Source organism: Macrosteles quadrilineatus, unplaced genomic scaffold (genome assembly GCF_028750875.1).
Source record: "Macrosteles quadrilineatus isolate MER2022 unplaced genomic scaffold, UCM_ALF_1.0 Scaffold_2__2_contigs__length_208266976, whole genome shotgun sequence".
Lineage (NCBI taxonomy): Eukaryota > Metazoa > Arthropoda > Insecta > Hemiptera > Cicadellidae > Macrosteles > Macrosteles quadrilineatus.
In genome coordinates, this window is record NW_026542595.1 from 70,661,567 (window position 1) to 70,682,206 (window position 20,640).

The 20,640-nt window shown below is 33.9% G+C and overlaps 1 protein-coding gene across 1 annotated transcript; it reads left to right on the plus strand.

Moving 5' to 3' along the window:
* The first annotated feature begins 173 nt into the window (after positions 1-173).
* On the plus strand, positions 174-20,614 carry LOC128985490 (putative nuclease HARBI1). Its single transcript, XM_054405020.1, has 3 exons — positions 174-549; positions 19,274-19,393; positions 19,687-20,614. The coding sequence occupies exons 2-3, from the start codon at positions 19,281-19,283 to the stop codon at positions 19,901-19,903; spliced, it is 330 nt and encodes a 109-aa protein (XP_054260995.1). The 5' UTR covers positions 174-549; positions 19,274-19,280; the 3' UTR covers positions 19,904-20,614.
* Positions 20,615-20,640: the final 26 nt, after the last annotated feature.

A 20,640-nucleotide genomic window follows, 5' to 3' on the forward strand; every position in this document is an offset into this window, starting at 1 on the left:
AAAAATAAGAATTTAATATAATTTATCCAGTCTAAAAAAGTAAAATCACAGATGAAAAAGGATTAATAAAAATCTTGTGTGTGATAATAAGATGTAATTATTAAAAAAAAATTGAAACATCTGATTTAACAACATCATAGGCCTAATGATAAATTCAAACGTTAGACGAAATAGTAAATTAAAAAATTAGTCGGATTGGTAGTTAGGTTTGGCCTAACCTAAAAAACATTGCATCCAAACATAAAAGGTTTAACTTAGTTAATCCAGCAATGGCCTAGAACTTTACTGTCTAAACATCAAATTAAGATAATAGGCTACTATAAAAACAAATGTTAAGAACATGATCAAGAAACGGTTAACTTGGTAATGAATGGGCCATATCTAGGCCTACTAAAACGCACATGCAATTTATTACTTTATACTGTAACACAGTAGGCTAGACTACATTGTAATCCAAAACTGAATCTTGGCTAAGTTAGGCCTGAACCAACTTCTATTTATTGAGAAGATTAAAGGTTACCGACTGACTGATAAAAACACTCTAAAAAGGTAAGATTATGTAAATAAATATTTAGTTAATGCTAAGAACGAAACAAAAGTAATGGAATGTATGTAAGTTTAGACATAGGCTAACTTACATTAAGTAATAAAAAAAAAATTAATTACATTACAGAAAAGGTTAAAATAAACTTAGTTAGGAGGATGTTTCTTCAGATTGGATCAGTTTATATATTATTATTTGCCTACACAGGTTTAAATCACAGTTAAAACAATTATTTAATTAAATTTACATCTCATTAAAAACTTAGTTAGATTCGTATTGACTGAAAACACCTAGTTATATGCTTCAACAAAACATTTACATTTACCTTCCTCAGAACGAAATCACCATTTTTCAGCACAACATTGACTTCTTGCAACTTAGGCCTAAATAAATAAACTTAATCTCACGTTGTAACACATTTACTCAACACTGACAGTAGTTTGAAATGACGACATATTTGACCAAAACAAACACAGAAGACGATTAAGTTCCAGCCGGCGCAAGCCATTTTGACCTTTATGGCAAGGCAAGGTACTTCTTATTTTAACGTTGTAAAGTATCGGAAGTATAATATATCAGTAATAAAAAATATTTAATCTGAACACTTGTTCCACTGAGTGTTGGGTAATCAATTATAAGAAGCACAAAACTGAATCACGAGTGCAACAAGTGATCTTACTGTCCAGTGTCCACCACTACTTCAAACTTCAAACGTTTGACTCGTTTCTAAGGGCGGGTTTCTGAGTCAGGTATTAGCGCTAGTCTTAGACTAAAGCTCATTTTAGTACTGGACTAAGAAAAATATCTTTCTGATTCGAGTACTTATAAGTCAGCGACTAATCTTAGTCAAGAACTAGTTTTTAATTCTGAACTAAAGAAATTATGCTTTAGTCCACGGACTAAAACATGCTAGATTTTAATCCTGCATATGGGTAGGATTAATTTTAGTCGTCCACTTTTAACCTAAGCCATTTTTTTGTGTTAAAGTTGAAGGTGACTATGGATTATATTGATTATAATGATTTGTACCGTTTTCGTGGGCCGCGAATTCGTCGTGAGCGGGGAAACAATCCTTTTGTTGACCTAAGTGAAGATGAGTTTAAGGATAGATATAGATTTTCAAAAAACTCTGTGAGAGAACTGATTGAACTGATAAGGCCTAGTTTGGAAGGCACTTCCACAAGGGGAACTAGGTTACCTTTGTGGAAGAAAGTGTTGGTAGCGTTGCGCTTTTTTGCAAGTGGGACACTTTTGCGGGAAGCCGGCGATTTAATTAATATTTCAGAATCATCGGCATGCCGCTATGTGCATAAAGTGGCATTGGCAATATGCCGTACACTGAGGAAAGAATACATCATATTTCCGAAGAACGAATATGCCCAACAGACAAAGGACGCCTTTTATAGATTAGGTCGTTTCCCTGGCATCCTCAGTGCTATTGATGGCACACATATTCCCATTGTGTGTCCATCAACTGACGACAAGGAGGAGTACCGAAACCGCAAAGGCTATTTTTCAATAAATGTTTTTGCGGCGGTAGGCGCTAAACAAGAGTTTACCAACATCGTCGCCAGGTGGAAAGGAAGCACGCACGATTCCCGAGTGTTCAAAAACTCATCCCTATACGCCCGTTTCGAGCATAACGAGTTCAACGGTGTGCTGATAGGAGATAGCGGGTACGAATGTAACAGGTAAGATATGGTTTGGAATGCTTCTTAACTTTTAGGATTTATCCTAATTAAAGTCGGTACATTATTATTACTTGTCTTAACAATAAACTTAATTTATTTCTGAATAGGAGAATTCAACTGAGGCATTTACAATACAACCTTTAAGCGGTGGTCTAGTAGCCTATAAGTTAGCTTTTTATTTTATTTATTTGCCAACGGATTTAGGCTACACCAATTTTTTAAATACATATAACCAATACAAATACCTTTAACTTATAAGTATTGAAAATTGAAACCCTGATATATAAACTCAGTCGAGACAAGGTTTATGCAAGTTAGTCAACCTTATTTAATATTGGCTAGGCTACTAGTAGTAAAGTTATTAGCATCTGAAGTTATTAGGCCATCTAGTCGTAATGAGCAATTTACAACTCAATCAAACTGTAAAATTGGTGTAGCCTAAATCCGTTGGCAAATAAATAAAATAAAAAGCTAACTTATAGGCTACTAGACCAGGGAATGTTGCTGAAAGTCAACAGTCCCGGAAGATCAAATAATTTATACCTGTGCCGCTAGGTCAAAAACTACAATGTTTGCAGTGTCTGTAGATCAAAAATCCCAGAAAGTCAAATAGTACAGTCCGGGCTAAAAGTTTAGTCTATGTTAAAGCAATTGACTTATTGGGAATTTGACCTAATGCAACAGCAGGATTAATATAACGAAATACGGTAAAATACAAGTTCAGTTTCGCTGAGTCAAAAGTGTCGGAAGATCAAAAGCAATAAAAGTGAACGTCGATTCAGTGTAAAGTAGACCTCCTGCAACGCTTACTACACCAACAAAACTCGCTTTTAGTTACTTCGTGTTTTGTCATAATTAGAATAGAGCTAAAATTATCATATTTGGTACATAGCTTATTTATTAATGCTTCTTGCCAACTGTTTGGTCAACACTGTAAATAGGTATAGTTTATGTAATGAAAAGCCTTTCGTCAAAATTTGTGGCATAAAATACACGCAAGGACGATCTGAACATTTCTGGTTATTATATACGTTTGTAAAAGGAGATCCATTTAATTGTAGAACTATTTTATGAGTTATAATGTAGTCTACATATAAACTGTGTAATGTATTACGCCACGGAAGGGTTGAAACCTGTCCAAACTATCATATATATTATTATAACGTAAATGGGGTTTTTTCACGATTCTGAATCAACCAGTCGATGGATTTTCATTAGTTTTGTGTTGAAAGAAAGACCATTTTGAGAACTAGATAATTTCAAAGCCATAATTTAAAATTAATGTCCCAGTTTTTTATAAATTAAGTTTTAGTTTTTAAAAAGTCTAGCAGCCGATGCTAACCTTCTCCAATAAGTCAATGCTTCTAGCTAGCCTTTAGTACATTATAATTTGCTTAACATAACAGCTGTAACATTCAGTATTTGTGACACAAATTCAGCATTTGGAAGATAATTCAAATACATACTTATGGTTGACTTATTTATACTATGTATGTGTAATGCTGACCATTGATACATTTAATTTAATTCTTCGGTACGAGGATGGCAGTTTAATTAAATGTGCATAGTAAAATACAGTAGTAGGATGTTCAAATTATTTTTTAAAGTATTCTTTGTAATCATCGATTTGTTTTAGTCCAATATAATTTGTTTTAACTAACAGCTGGTTGAATGTGCTATGTATACTTATAAAAGGCAAAGCCCTCACTGACACACTCACTCTCACTCACGCATCATCACTAATTCTCCCACTTCCCATTTACCTAGGAGGCTGAAATTCGATACACCGATTCTTTGGGCATTAAATAGGAAAACTAAGTAGTTTTTATTATGATCGGGCATTCGGGCTCCGCCCCAGTGGCTCTGGAGTTTCCCATCTTAACCTTATGATTTTTCATATTTAAAAGGAATTAATGAATCATAACAGCTGTGTCAATTTAACAATTTATGACAACAGCTAATTTGCAACCAAAAGCTGAGTGAGCGTTTCGAACGAACTTCAACCTGGAGGCGAGTTAACCCCAAGGCAAGTGAGCTCAGCGAACGAGCTCCAACCTAAAGGTGAGAGAGCGTAGCGAACGAACTTCAACCAGGACTTGATTGAGCCATGCAAACGAGCTAATCTTGAAAATTAATTAGTTAAACGGGGCAAAGCCAGCGGGTACAGCTTGTTATTCTATAGAATTATTAGGTTTTTAGCTGTCATCGTTATTCGGGGACCGAGCAGGTCCCTAGCAGCGACCACAGAATTAAAATTTTAATTTTAATTCTGTGGTCGCTGGTCCCTAGGGCCGCAAAATTAGCTGCCCGCTTACTTACTTAAAACATGAATGCATATTAAATACACAATCAGTATCCATAGAATTATTTTATTGTCACCGTTGCCTAGCAACAATTTATTTTTATTTTTGCTGATGCCTCAAATTATTTCTTCACATAACCTTAAAGTTGTAGTTGTGCTAACCATCAGTGTGCATTATTATAGAGGTGAATAGTGGCAATAGGGTATAGTGTGGTGCAAAATAGCGTTCGTACCACGGACCGAAATGGTTTTGCAGCTCTCGATCGAGACGAAGTCGAACTATCTCGAGCCGGCAAAACCTTATTTTTGGCCCTAGGTACGAAATATACTATTAAATGGGTTGTAGCTTAATCGGGTTTCAACTTTATTTAATTTACAGTCTGTTTCAAAAGTAGAAAAATAAGCAAATACATTAACAATAATACAACGTTAAAAGTATAGTGATTTACCACTCTCAACACTAGCTGACAAAGATAATTTTGATAACACAGCCGAATCTGAATGGGAGGTTTAAATGTCGTAAATGGTGTTGTGATTGTCCAATAAATTTAGTGCAAGATGAGAGCTCGCCTTGTGGTCGGAAACTTGACCAAAAGTATGTATTTTTCCAACTTATCTATATTTACCCTATGCTATAAATAAGACATGTAAATGGAATTTCTTCTATTTGGTTTTATTTTCTGTTTACATTTAGTTGTTATTTCGTTACCTACATGGCAACCCATACGGCCCAAGTTATTTTTAAAATTTTAAATTCGTTTCTTGTGTTTATTTTTGAGCCTATTTTAATTTATAAAGGGATTCATCACATCTACAGGAAAATATCTTTCATTTGGTACCAACCGCGTGTAATTCGTTCCAGTAGTATGGTCAGGCTAGCTGTCATAAGTTTTGCAAAAGTTGTTTTGTATAAGACGATTTTGAATGATTTTCCAATTTGATTATCTTTTTTCACTAGATTTTGTAATTTCTTCTTTGACTTTTCAAATTCTAAGATTATTATGAAGTGTTCTGTTAGTAACAAACCAAGGTGCGTTGACAATTTTACGTAGCAATTTTGATTGGTATCGTTGAAAAATGTCAATGTTTGATGTACTTGATGATCCCCAAAGTTGGATCCCATAAGTCCAAATTGGTTTTATAACTTTTCTGCAAAGTAACATTATTTTGTGTACTAAGTTTTGATTTAGATCCAAGAAGACAATTAAGCTTAGTTATTTTAAAATTTAGATATTGTCTTTTAGTCCAGATATGTGCCTTCCAATTAAGCTTTGCATCTAAGTGCATGCCCAAGTATTTTATTTCTGTTACTTTAGGGTGGTAAATATTGTTCATGGATACTGGAGGACATGTAGCCAGATTTAGGGTAAAAGTAATGTTTTCTGATTTATTTTCACTAATTTTGAACCTCCATGTTTTAAACCAATGTGAAATTTCATCCAAGTTTAACTGTAAATTTGCTGTAGTTTGAACCGGTTTGTCGTGGACAGATAAAATGGTCATATCATCCGCAAATGTGGCAACGATAGTATTTACAATTTCTGGTAGGTCCGATGTAAAGGGAATATACAAGTATGGTTCAAGTACGCTTCCTTTGGGGATTCCTGATTCTATAGGGTAAAGGTCAGTTAAATAATTTTGATGTTTAATTTGGAAAGTTCTGTTTGTAAGATATGATTTTTAAATATGAAAAACTGAATGGGGTAGCTAAATGTGGCATTCTTGTCAATAGTTCGATATATCGATAGTAATATACACTAACACAATCGTAATAAACGAAATAATTTAATTATATTTACTAAACAGATGCTTGTTTGCATTAGCAAAATAAATAACAATTTAGAAGTCATTTTGAGAAGTTAGGCCTATCTTAGTATTTCTGTTAAAGAAATGACATTTCTTCATAATCTTAACATCTCAAATTACTTTAATACTTTCATCTGAAATGGCTACCGTACTAAATTCAAACTCACATAACAAGAAATTAAATAACATCTAAACATAAATTAAAAAGTTTTACACCACAATTAAAAAAACAAATGTACGATTGCTCTTGCTCATTCTTCGTCAGATTAGGCATAGGCACGAGACCCTCCTTCATTGCGCAGTCTGTAGTCTTGGAGATAAGAGAGATATGCGGTAAAGATAAGCAAGAACTGGAAAGGTCCGTTGTGGGTTTGCAATATTTATCTCAAAATTCAGCGCAAGGTTAACTAAATTTTGGAATTAGGGTCTGAATACGTGATTGGTGAAATCCAGGAGGCAATACTGAACTTGCACTACTTATGTTTTATCGCATTTTTTACCTTATCTACCAAAATTATGCTATTTTCCTTTGGCACTTTAGGGGGAAACGACTATTTCACCCTGAAAATCACGTTTGGAAATCGAGAAAAGCTTTAGAAATCGGCGATTATAAGCGCTTGAAAAATCTTTTTTTCTTTTAATGGAAGCCTATTTTTTATTATTCGAGTCATTTCAAACTTCTTTTCCTCTTGCACTTTTTCAGCAAACACATATTTCACCACGAAAAACACGTTTGAAAATCGTTAAAAGCGTTATAAATCATTAATATCGCCACATTTGACTGGTAAGTGTCAATAAAAGAGTGTAAAAGAGTCCTTGGAGCCTAGACGTTGTAACTCATAAAACAATGTAAGAACTACAAAGACAATTTATAATTTAACAATATACTAGATATTTAAATTACAATCACTCTGATGTTTGAAAAAATACTTTTGGACTGTAAATAAATCTCCAGCTGCTGTCTGAAATTAACGTAATTAACATCGCTCTTATGGGGGACAAATCCAAGATGGCTGTTAGCTTTCATTGACTCCACTGGAGAACAATAAAAAACTACAAAGAACATTTCTAATCTCACACTATACTCGATGTTAAATTATAATCACTTTGGTGTTTGAAAAAATATTTTTGGACGATAAATCGCTCTTCAGCAGCTGTTTGAAATTATCCAAAATGGCCACTAGCCTCCAAGGACTCCCTAAAATAACCTTTAGCTGAGCTCCTCAGCCCTAACCTAAGCTGGGTTTACCCAAAATCGGTAATTTTCGGCACTTTGCTGATCTAAGCATGGGTTAGGTTAGGTTAGGTTAGAGTAAGCTAGGTTGGATTACTTTGGTTTACCCACAAATTGGTAATTATCGGCACTTTGCTATTTTTTAATAAGTAAGGTAAATTAATAAGTACGCAATTAATAAGTACGGTAAACCATATTACTGCAGAGGCCGGTCTTTATAAGTTATATTGTCTATGAGAGATTTATTTTGGACCTATTTGCATAAGTATGGTGATGCAAATGCAGTTGTCATCGAATTTATAATCATCGATCAGTCTAAGTTTTATTTTGTCAATAAATGTAAATATCCTTTTTGGTTAACAAAGGATGCAACCGAATCTGTAAATTAAGACAAGTATGCGAAAAACTTAAGTTTTCCAACCACCATTATTGCCTTGTTTACAACTATAAAATCGGAAGTAAAAATAACAATTAGGACAGCGTATACTAACTATTTGATTTTTGTTGTGAGTTGTATACAATATCACTTCTTTTTGAAATTATGTCAAGTCCAAGAGACATACATCTAGTTTTGTATTAAAGTCTTCTGTCAAGAACTACACGAATGTAAATGTTACTGTGGACAAGGTAGCTGAAACATTTGCAAATAGGTGTAATAAATTTAAGAATATTGTATTAGTAAAAGTATCATATACATTTGTCATTGATATCACTGTATTAAATAATGTATTACCTAATTATTTGTAGGGAGTAAATTAGTTAGTAGACTATCTATTAATCGATTTGCAAGGTACATTATGAATATTTCATAATGTAGCTTGTAAATCGATTAATGTATTTAAACCAGACGCTCGTCAAATAATGCAGTTCAAGGCGGAAATGTAGTGAGGGATACATCAGGATTAGAATGTGTGTTACAGAACAAGAAACTGATGACAATAGTTGGAATAACTAGTCAATGTCAACGCACTCGATAAAAGCGCGGGATTAAAAAAGGCGCGAATATGTGCAAGTACTACTGTATAACCAACGACAACACCTATGAAAAACCAGACATAAGCTATATTACAACCAGGCCTACGAAAAAGTCAAACTATGTAAATAATGAATCACTGAATATGATTAGACGAAATCACAGAGGTACAAACTATGTTAGATATTTACGTGGTAAAGGAGTGTAGTTTCCTGATAGGTCTAAACAACGTCATCAGTTACCAAATCAATTATTTTTACTAGTTTTAGTCATACAATTGTTCTCATTTAAACTTGCGCTATTATGCTAATTCAACCTAGGGCAGATGTAGTTCCCACAATATATCTATACTTACACGAGGAGAGCGTGGTTTCGGTGATTTTGTAAAGTAAGAAATAATAGATGTAGAAAGAAATGTGTAGATTTTGAACTTTTTTCTTTTTTCATTGATTTACTGTGTTGATTATGCACCACAGTGCTTTGTACTGTAATTATTTTCTGCCATTATGAAAAATTCATTGCCAATATTTCTTTCAAGGTCCCTTGCATTATTTTGCGTGTACTAATATGTACTAGGTGTACAATGCAGTTGTCTGCTTGCAATTTTGAGCGGAGCTATCATAGTACTGTAATCCAATACTTTTGCAAAGTCAATGCTAAATATAGTTCACGTAATTGAGATGTCTCCTACAAGTCCACTAAGTCAATTGTATAATTGTTTCTCATAAATGGGATGACTACTTGTAGTATCCAAAGTCAATGCTTTATCTGTTTCTCTTAAATGAAATCTCTACTTGCAGTATCTAAAGTTAATGATAAATCTATGCTAAAACTATTGCCTTGGGTGTAGTACGCCAGTGTCACGGTGATAACGGCGGGAGTGGTCGTGGTAGGCACGGATGAGTCGTTGTTCTTGCAAGGCTGTTTTTTGCCTGTCTTCTGGCTCAGTCAGCACTTACACCATCGGGAAGAGATAGTACATCCAAACTAACAAAAATAGGTTCCAAGGACCCATATTAGATTTAATACAATTGGCGGCAAACGTTATTGTTGATTAGTATGTTAAATAACAATAAAACTGTTGTAGGAGTTTGTTCCTAACCGTAGGTGCTCTGTATAATATTTAAATCGCTAAAATTATACCCCAACAATCAACGTTTACAATCGTGATACGTAAACAAATGATCCAATAATATGTAAGCCGAAGGATCGTCGTAAATTAATGTCTTTCGTGTAATACAACAATATGATAATAAACAATGTTACTATATCACTAATAACGTGTACGTAGACCGTCGTAATTAGGCTCAAATTAAAATATAATAATGCAATGTCAGTATTAAACAATCTTAATACTTGTGCGTAACAATATTGCTGTACTACAGAGAAACAAGGGTTTTCGAGTCGCTGTTGAATAATAGGACAACAAGAAATTTAATAATAATACGTTAATGAATACTATTACTATTAAACAGTTTCAATCCCAAATATTTTACGGGCAAGCAAGTCGGTTGTATTATGCAGAAATAAAGCCTATAGTAGAATTATGAACGAGGAAACTCAAATAGTAAACCGCACGAATACCGTTATCAAACAGCTGATTGGGCCCCTCTTATCTCTTGCCCATTCATCCAGAGTACAATTGACGAGCTTAAACAGTGTACAGTACATTTCTTTTTACGTACAGGTCTAGAAGGGTAGGTACAGGTCGACTAGCATTTACAATTCTCACCAAATATTTGGTAAACTGAATGATAACTGAAAGATAACTGAATGCTCTGACATGAAGCAGTGTTCTTCTTTACCTATAAAACAAGGTTGACACCTTTCTTCACTGATCACGTAATGCGTGATTTTCTATAAAGTCTTGGAAAATAAAAGGAAAAATAGATAGACTACAGGTGTACTGTATGTGGTTTACACACAAATATTCATCAAACTGTGTGATAGTTTGTTATAGCAATGAACAGTTTGAGAGTACCTATCGTATTGTTTAAGTCGATGGAAAATCTCTGTTGATCCTGTTTTACAAGCAAACCAAAAAGATACAGTAGTCACCACTCTATGCGACATATTCTAGCCAGAATATTGTAATCGTATGATTCTATAAGCATTGGTAGGATTGCAAAGTACTACACAAACATTATTTCAAGGGTAATAACAGTCACAATTTCCGCTGACTTTAAAAGAGTCAACTAAACTATTATACTAATGGACACACAACTAAATGGAACAACTAATGGAAATTCTCACGATGTACATTCGTTCGATATAAGCATTGAGTATACACGTCAGTACATACGTGTATACCCAATGATATAAGCAACGGTTCTTGCAATTTATTGCTTATTGTTTTTTAGAGTTGTTTTCGGACTTACTCACACTCGTATAAGGTTTTCCACGTTTGTCACTGATAATGTAGCCATGTTGCTTTGAAATGGCGACCATACAAAATGTATGCATTTTAAGCCAAGTATGAATGGAGATGAGTGTGGGATGAGTGGAGCGATCTTGTTGTCCTGTTTAAGGCCGACATAATCCTTAGACACAGCTGTTAATTAATAGTGCATACAGTCAATTAATAGCAGCAGAGGTCAAGTTTGGTATCAAATTAAAGGTTTTATTCATAAAAATACATTGCTGCAAACCCAAACTCAAACGAGGATGATGATAATAACGTTAATGATGTCGCTAAAACGTATCGTTTGAAATTTAACAGCTGAAAATAAGTGAAATAGAAAAGGTTTTGGTTAAATCCATCAAATTGTAATTGGACACTAGTAAATACTAGTGCACTTGTTGCTACCTCCCCCCTTCGGTTTCATGTATTCCTCTCAATCAGTTCAAACCTAGGAGGATTAAACATTAATGTTAATTAATGTTAAATCCTCCTAGATTCAAACCTGAAACACCCAGATCGAAACTCGCCTGTCGTTATTTTACCATCGCCTGTTTTTTAAATATATTTTTCAAAAAAGAAATATTATATTGATTTACTTTGGTTTTTAAAAATGTTAACGTTTTATTTTGTTAAAGATTTATGGTGATACGTAAATATTGTGGTGTAGTAGAGTATATTATATTGTAGTTAAGTGTTAAATTTTGAAATTTTAGGGTGAATCGAGATGAATCTTTGTTTATAACATGGGTCTCTCCTACCTTAACATACATACCAAGTTTGATAAACATCGGTTGGAAAAGTGCAAAGATAAATATTTGTATGTAAAAAATACAAAATGGCGGATATCTGGTTAACGAAATTATTTTGGAAAAAATGTTATCCTTGATTTTCTGTTTATTTTGACCCAAGGAATTACTAGGTAAAGTATCTCCCCGCTTATTTTAACACCCTGTTTATGATGTATTCTTATAAGTGAAAAATGTTAGCTGGTAATAAAGAAAGATGTTTTATAAATAATATGAATGTACTGGTGATCTGTATATTCACCTTTTTCTTGTCCTTAGATAAATTAAATTAGATAAATTAAAAGTCCACTCAGCAGTCGCATCGTACGATGTAGTTCTTTCCATGCGTTGCGAAATGCTACATTTGCCGTCCTCTTCAACCCAAGTTATCTACTGAACCACTGATTGTAAAAAATTCAAAAAAATATATTTTACGCATTACACTTTTGGCTACAACTTTGCCACAGACAAAACCTCTCTAACCCAAAAACAAAAAAAAATCTCGCATGCTAACTTTTTCATGTTAGAAATCACGATTTAAAACTATTTCACCATACAAATCATTTTTTATTAATTAGATCGGTAAATAGTTTAAAGTTCCAACAAAATAGTCATCGAGTAGGACTAACCAAGAAGCTCTGTGCCAAATTTCAAAATTTTAGCACAACTTTAAGAACACCAAAACACGAAATTATTGAAGACATGCGTCGAGAGGACTATCGTTGTTTTTAACAGATTATACTTTTGACCTTCCGGCACTGTTGACTCAGCGAAACTGAACTTATATTTTATCTTATTTCGTTATATTAAAACTGCTGTTGCATTAAGTCAAATTCCCAATAAGTCAATTGCTTTAAAATAGACTAAACTTTTAGCCCGGACTGTACTATTTGACTTTCTGGGATTTTTGATCTACAGACACTGCAAACATTGTAGTTTTTGACCTAGCGGCACAGGTTTAAATTATTTGACCTTCCGGGACTGTTGACTTTCTGCAACGCGTCCCTAGACCACCGCTTAAAGGTTGTATGGTATTTGTTTACTTTGGGGGCTTCTAACGGACGCGTTGCAGAAAGTCAACAGTCCCGGAAGGTCAAATAATTTATACCTGTGCCGCTAGGTCAAAAACTACAATGTTTGCAGTGTCTGTAGATCAAAAATCCCAGTAAGTCAAATAGTACAGTCCGAGCTAAAAACGTGGTCTATGTTAAAGGAATTGACTTATTGGGAATTTGACCTAATGCAACAGCAGTTTTAATGTAACGAAATAAGATAAAATATAAGTTCAGTTTCGCTGAGTCAACAGTGCCGGAAGGTCAAAAGTATAATCTGTTAAAAACAACGATAGTCCTCTCGACGCATGACTTCAATAATTTCGTGTTTTGGTGTACTTAAAGTTGTGCTAAAATTTTGAAAATTGGCACAGAGCTTCTTGGTTAGTCCTACTCGATGACTATTTTGTTGGAACTTTAAACTATTTACCCCAATCTAATTAATAAAAATTGATATGTATGGTGAAATAGTTTTAAATCGTGATTTCTAACATGAAAAAGTTAGCATGCGAGATTTTTTTTTGTTTTTGGGTTAGAGAGGTTTCGTCTGTGGCAAAGTTGTAGCCAAAAGTGTGATGCGTAAAATATATTTTTTTTTGAATTTTTTACAATCAGTGGTTCAATAGATAACTTGGGTTGAAGAGGACGGCAAATTTAGCATTTCGCAACGCATGGAAAGAACTACATCGTACGATGCGACTGCTGAGTGGACTTTTAATTTACAGTTTTGAGAACAAGAAAAGGATGAATATACAGATCACCAGTACATTCATATCATTTATAAAACATCTTTCTGTATTACCAGCTTACATTTTTCACTTATAAGAATACATCATAAACAGGGTGTTAAAAATAAGCGGGGAGATACTTTACCTAGTAATTCCTTGGGTCAAAATAAACAGAAAATCAAGGATAACATTTTTTCCGAAATCGTTTCGTTAACCATAGATATCCACCATTTTGTATTTTTTACATACAAATATTTATCTATTTTCAGCTGTTAAATTTCAAACGATACGTTTTAGCGACATCATTAACGTTATTATCATCATCTTCGTTTGAGTTTGGGTTTGCGGCAATGTATTTTTATGAATAAAACCTTTAATTTGATACCAAACTTGACCTCTGCTGCTATTAATTGGCTGTATGCACTATTAATTAACAGCTGTGTCTAAGGATTATGTCGGCCTTAGTCACAAACAGGACAACAAGATCGCTCCACTCATCCCACACTCATCTCCATTCATACTTGGCTTAAAATGCATACATTTGTATGGTCGCCATTTCAAAGCAACATGGCTACATTATCAATGACAAACGTGGAAAACCTTATACGAGTGTGAGTAAGTCCGAAAACAGAGTAAGTCCGAAAACAACTCTAAAAAACAATAAGCAATAAATTGCAAGAACCGTTGCTTATATCATTGGGTATACACGTATGTACTGACGTGTATACTCAATGCTTATATCGAACGAATGTACATCGTGAGAATTTCCATTAGTTGTTCCATTTAGTTGTGTGTCCATTAGTATAATAGTTTAGTTGACTCTTTTAAAGTCAGCGGAAATTGTGACTGTTATTACCCTTGTAATAATGTTTGTGTAGTACTTTGCAATCCTACCAATGCTTATAGAATCATACGATTACAATTTTCTGGTTAGAATATGTCGTATAGAGTGGTGACTACTGTATCTTTTTGGTTTGCTTGTAAAACAGGATCAACAGAGATTTTCCATCGACTTAAACAATACGATACTCTCAAATTGTTCATTGCTATAACAAACTATCACACAGTTTGATGAATATTTGTGTGTAAACCACATACAGTACACCTGTATTCTATCTATTTTTCCTTTTATTTTTCCAAGACTTTATAGAAAATCACGCATTACGTGATCAGTGAAGAAAGGCTGTATCCCATGTGTTTTATAGGTAAAGAAGTAAAGAAGAACACAGCAGGTCAGAGCATTCAGTTATCATCAGCAATTGTAATTCCCGAATCAGTAACTGAATCAATAGTCAATTATGTTAGGGTTTGTTGATTATTTATAATGCACTTTACATGCTCCATTTGATAGTTTATAATAATTTACTCGGAATCTATAAGACACCTTTGGCTTGTATTAAATATTGGGTTCAGGGCATAAAATAGCATGTTAACTGGGCGACACAAGTGTCACCCAGTTCTGAGATTTTGTCGCCCAGTGACTATGGGTGGTGCCGTCATATTTTTTAAAATGATCCACATTTTAAATTTATCGGAATTTAAAAAGTAACATTATGTAAATCTTTAAGAGTAGGGTAATGAGCTATGATTTTGGCCCAATAGGTTGTGAAGTGAGCCTTGGCCTGTTACAACGTTCTATAATACTTAATTAAGTGAGATTAAATTGACTATTTGCAAGCGAATATAATAAAAAATTCATTATAATATACGTAGAAATGTTTGATTTTCACTTTAATTTCTGCAAAAATTCCAGGGGGAACCCTCGGGCCTCCCTTTTTGATAGGGGTATTCCCCCCAGACCCCCGGTAAAGTCCGGCGCCACTGTCGCCCAGTGGAAATCCCTTAAAATATGCTCTGATTGGGTTGGGCCGTTTAGTACTTTGAATACAATAGGGGTACTCGTCAAACAGTTAAATATTATTATTTCTATGAATTTAATGGGTAACTTTAAAGATTAGGTGGAATTTCTCACAATACTTCACCGTAATCAGCAGCAAACATACATAAGGAATTCCAGTTATTGCAACAGACGCTCTGACAGCCCGTCAACATAAGACCTGCAGACGGGTCAACGAATATGCTGAAAAAATAACGAGATAAGTGAGTGTAAAGTGACTATTTATATCCGGTCGTCATACGCCACGAGACATTCCGTCAGTGAATGGGAGGCCCACACAAGGGTGAAGATCGATAACGCGCTGCATTTGGAATGGAATAATTTGCACAGGTCCTCGAAAAGTACTAAATTCTTGAGTCCCGAAAAAGTCAAGTGCCCAGAAATTCAAGTCCTCAAAATATTGCAATAGTGTATATTCGTATAAATTCTTGAGACCCGAAAAAGTCAAGTCCCCAAAATGTCTTATACACTTACATATATATGAATTTGAACGTATGGTGTTTTTGGCCTCTAGGGACTCAAAACGAAAAATTACATCGGTCCCGGGTCCAGGTGTTGCCATGAGTACTACGGTAATAGCTTATTCCCTATATGTGAAATTCGCTAAAAACCTAATAATTCTATAGAATAACTAGCTGTACCCGCTGGCTTTGCCCCGTTTAACTAATTAATTTTCAAGATGAGCTCGTTCGCATGGCTCAATCACGTCCTGGCTGAATTTCGTTCGCTACGCTCACTCACCTTTAGGTTGGAGCTCGTTCGCTGAGCTCACTTGCCTTGGGGTTAACTCGCCTCCAGGTTTAAGTTCGTTCGAAACGCTCACTCAGCTTTTGGTTTCAAATTAGCTGTTGTCATAAATTGTTTAATTGACACAGCTGTTAAGATTCATTAATTCCTTTTAAATATGAAAAATCATAAGGTTAACATGGGAAACTCCAGAGCCACTGGGGCGAAGCTCGAATGCCCTATCATAATAAAAATTACTCAGTTTTCCTATTTAATGCCCAAAGAATCGGTGTATCGAATTTCAGCCTCCTAGGTAAATGGGAAGTGGGAGAATTAGTGATGATGAGTGAGTGAGAGTGAGTGTGTCAGTGAGGGCTTTGCCTTTTATAAGTATACATAGCACATTCAACCAGCTGTTAGTTAAAACAAATTATATTGGATTAAAACAAATCGATGATTACAAAGAATACTTTAAAAAATAATTTGAACATCCTACTACTGTATTTTACTATGCATATTTAATTAATCTGCCATCCTCGTACCGAAGAATTAAATGTATCAATGGTCAGCATTACACATAGTATAAATAAGACAACCATAAGTATGTATTTGAATTTTCTTCCAAATACTGAATTTGTGTCACAAATGCTGAATGTTACAGCTGCAAATTATATTGTACTAAAAGCTAGCTAGAAGCATTGACTTATTGGAGAAGGTTAGCATCGGCTGCTAGACTTGTTAAAAACTAAAACTTAATTTATAAAAAAACTGGGACACTAATTTTAAATTATAGCTTTGAAATTCCCTAGTTCTCAAAATTGTCTTTCTTTCAACACAAAACTAATGAAAATCCATCGTCTGGTTGATTCAGAATCGTGTAAAACCCCCATTTACGTTTTAATAATATATATGATTGTTTGGACAGGTTTCAACCCTTCGAAAGCGTAATACATTTACACAGTTTATATGTAGACTACATTATAACTCATAAAATAGTTCTACAATTAAATGGATCTCCTTTTACAAACGTATATAATAACCAGAAATTTTCAGATCGTCCTTGCGGGTATTTTATGTCACAAATTTTGACGAAAGGCTATACCCATTTACAGTGTTGACCAAACAGTTGGCAAGAAGCATTAACAGATAAGCTATGTACCAAATATGACAATTTTAGCTCTATTCTAATTATGACAAAACACGAAGTAACTAAAAGCGAGTTTTGTTGGTGTAGTAAGCGTTGCAGGAGGTCTACTTTACACTGAATCGACGTTCACTTTTATTGCTTTTGATCTTCCGGCACTGTTGACTCAGCGAAACTGAACTTGTATTTTACCGTATTTCGTTATATTAAAACTGCTGTTGCATTAGGTCAAATTCCCAATAAGTCAATTGCTTTAACATAGACCACGTTTTTAGCTCGGACTGTATTATTTGACTTACTGGGACTTTTGATCTACAGACACTGCAAACATTGTAGTTTTTGACCTAGCGGCACAGGTATAAATTATTTGATCTTCCGGGACTGTTGACTTCCAGCAACATTCCCCTTCTAACGAATTTTGAAAAAAAAAATGTTTTTTCTCATTATTTGGCCTATTTTGAACACTTTTTACATTTGACACTTTTGGGGCAAACGCCTATTTCACCCTGAAAATCGCGTAAATTTTTCAGCAATTGCCATTTATACTTAGAAAATCAGGTTTCCCCCCCCCTTGCCTTTCTTTTAAATGTGTTTTTATTATTGTAGTAATAAGCAGATGTATATTTAAACTAACCTAACCTAACCTTGGTTTAACTAAAAATCCGCTATTTTCGGCATATTGCTAACCTAAGCATTGGTTAGGTAGGGTTGGGTTAGGTTAGGTAGGATTGGGTTAGGTTAAGTTAGGTTAGGTTAGGTCAAGTTAGGTTAGGTTAGTTAAAATATGGTTAGGTTAGTTTACATAAGGTTAAGTTAGGTTAGGTTAAGTTAGATTTAAAATATTCAGGTGATTTTAGGCTAATTGATTTAAATAATAACTTAATAACTAGCCATACCTTACCTAACCTTAACTAACCTAACGTAATCTAACCTTGGTTTAACTAATAATCCGCTATTTTCGGCATATTGCTAACCTAAGCATTGGTTAGGTAGGGTTGGGTTAGGTTAGGTTGGATTATATTTAGTTCTGTAGGTCCTTAGTAATAGTAAAAACACATTAAGTTAAGAGAAAAAAAAACTACACAAATTTTTAGCACTTTTTGCAATTTTCAAACGCGATTTTCAGGGTGGAATAGGCGTTTGCCCCAAAAATGCCAAATGTAAAAAGTGTTCAAAATAGGCCAAATAATGAGAAAAAAACATTTTTTTTCAAAATTCGTTAGAAGCCCCTAAAGTAAACAATTATCTTGAATTATTTTAGATAGGCCCGATTGGTAATATTTTTGTAGCTATATATAAATATTGTTTTTTTTTATGTATAGCCTAATTTATTTCATAACTATTTATTTCCTTCATAAATTAAATCCTATCTCACTTTATTCATTATATTTTGAAAATGTATTGCCATTTGTGGGGCAGATTTTTTTATTATTTAGTCTTCAACTGTCAAGGTGTGGACCAACCATGCAACTCATTACAAGAGCACTACATCATGTTATCTTATTGGCAGACAATGTAGGTAACTCTAATGGAGCATTTTGCTGATGTTAAAATTAATTTCTTGTCAGCTTGCCTGCATTTCTGCTTGTTCTGGATTGGAATACATATATGATAACTAAAAAGAAAACCATGGGTCCCTTCACCATTTCAGGTTTATTATATGGACAAAATAATGAGAAGATCATCAACTATCCACCTGTACAAATATGTTTCTCATTAATGTGCTGTAACTTACCATTACCTACTCGATGTCATCAAAATCTATGAGAAAACATTTTAAAAATAGATTCTCTTCAAACACTACCAAGAAAATATAATAATTGCCTATGAATTTTTCTTGAATCACACATACAGTACCTAGCTTAATCTTATTTGACAAGAGTTGTTTTTTCTTGATAAAAAAAATGATTAAAATTGAACCAATACTTTATATTTGGAATCTATTTAAATAAAATGTTTATGTTATTTAAACTTCATTGACTTTTCACAGATTTCTGATGACTCCTTTGGCAAACCCTGTTACACCAGCTCAAGTGCGATACCAAAGGTCCATCAAAAGTAGCAGAAGCATTGTGGAGAGGACTTTTGGAGTCTGGAAAAACCGATTTAGGTAATGGACTGTTGCTATAAATTATGACTATGATTTCATAATAGCATGCACAATGCTGCAGTGCCATTCAAACCTTTGACCCATCAAAATATCCATGTACATGCTATTTGTTACGTATCTCTTAGTTTTAATAGCCTACCAATAAAATAACCAATACAGTATAAAAATATTAAATAATGTTATCTAAATTGTTGGACAAAATGTTAGGATTATATTAGGCTACTGCCTTTGGCTTTATACCTACTACACTCTATTATGGACAAAGCAACTGATTTGAATTAATGTGTTGGCAGGTGTATCCACACAGAAAACACTTTGAGGTTTTCACCACAGCGCTGCTGCACCATCATTGTAGCCTGTGCAGTGCTCCACAACTTTGGAATTAAGAAAGAGCAGTGGCAAGTCGACAATGAGATTGCAGAAGAGGCAGGTGGTGAGGAAGGGGAAGTAGCTGCCAGAGAAGATGGGGTTGCTTCTCGTGCAGATCTCATCCAGCGACATTTCTCGTAAAGTGTGCGAGGCAGGAGACAAAGAGTCGAAAACCATTCTATGTTATAAATAGAGTTGTAAATAGTTTGTAAATAGATTTGTACATAGTTTAGGGTTGTTTCTTGTGCATACCTCATCCAGAGACATTTTTCTCATAAAAGTTGTAATATTTCATTTCATACATTCATCATTTAGTATTAAGTTTCTTAAAATATGTTAATTTTGTTTATACACCACTTTATAATTTCCTTATCTTAAATCACTCATCAGAAAGTCATCCAGATCCAGATAATGATAGGGCTAGCCTTGCTTTAATTTAACTTATTTATACAATTCCATTAATCTATGCTCAATTAATCATGAATAATATCCATTCCATAGCCTTTTTTTCATGTATAAACTTATGTTTGAACTCAGTTATTATTCATTACTAACTTAACAAATTTAGTGCACATTTGAACTTACCTTTTGGCGAACCTCAAAATTTGATTTTCATAGTTGGAATGTTGTAAGTTAAACAATTAAATGATTTGCACATTATTAAATCCTCCCCCCTACGCTGAGATAGAGCCCATTTAAATTAGACTATTGTAAATTTGAACCTATTAGGCATAAATTTCAAACTAATCTTCTACTTTATTGTAAGCCCACATTTCATTGTAAGTCCTTTATTTGTAGCCTTTTAAATTTTGTTACCTGTCTGTTAGTTTTGTTTCAATAAAATACCTTATGTAATTGTATATCGTTCTGTTATTTAA

Excerpts from the sequence above, each read along its gene's own strand:
- LOC128985490 (XM_054405020.1), top strand. The coding sequence starts at position 19,281 with ATGACTCCTTTGGCAAACCCTGTTACACCAGCTCAAGTGCGATACCAA. Across the intron at positions 19,394-19,686 it reads GTCTGGAAAAACCGATTTAG|GTGTATCCACACAGAAAACA; the intron begins GTAATGGACTGT and ends ATGTGTTGGCAG.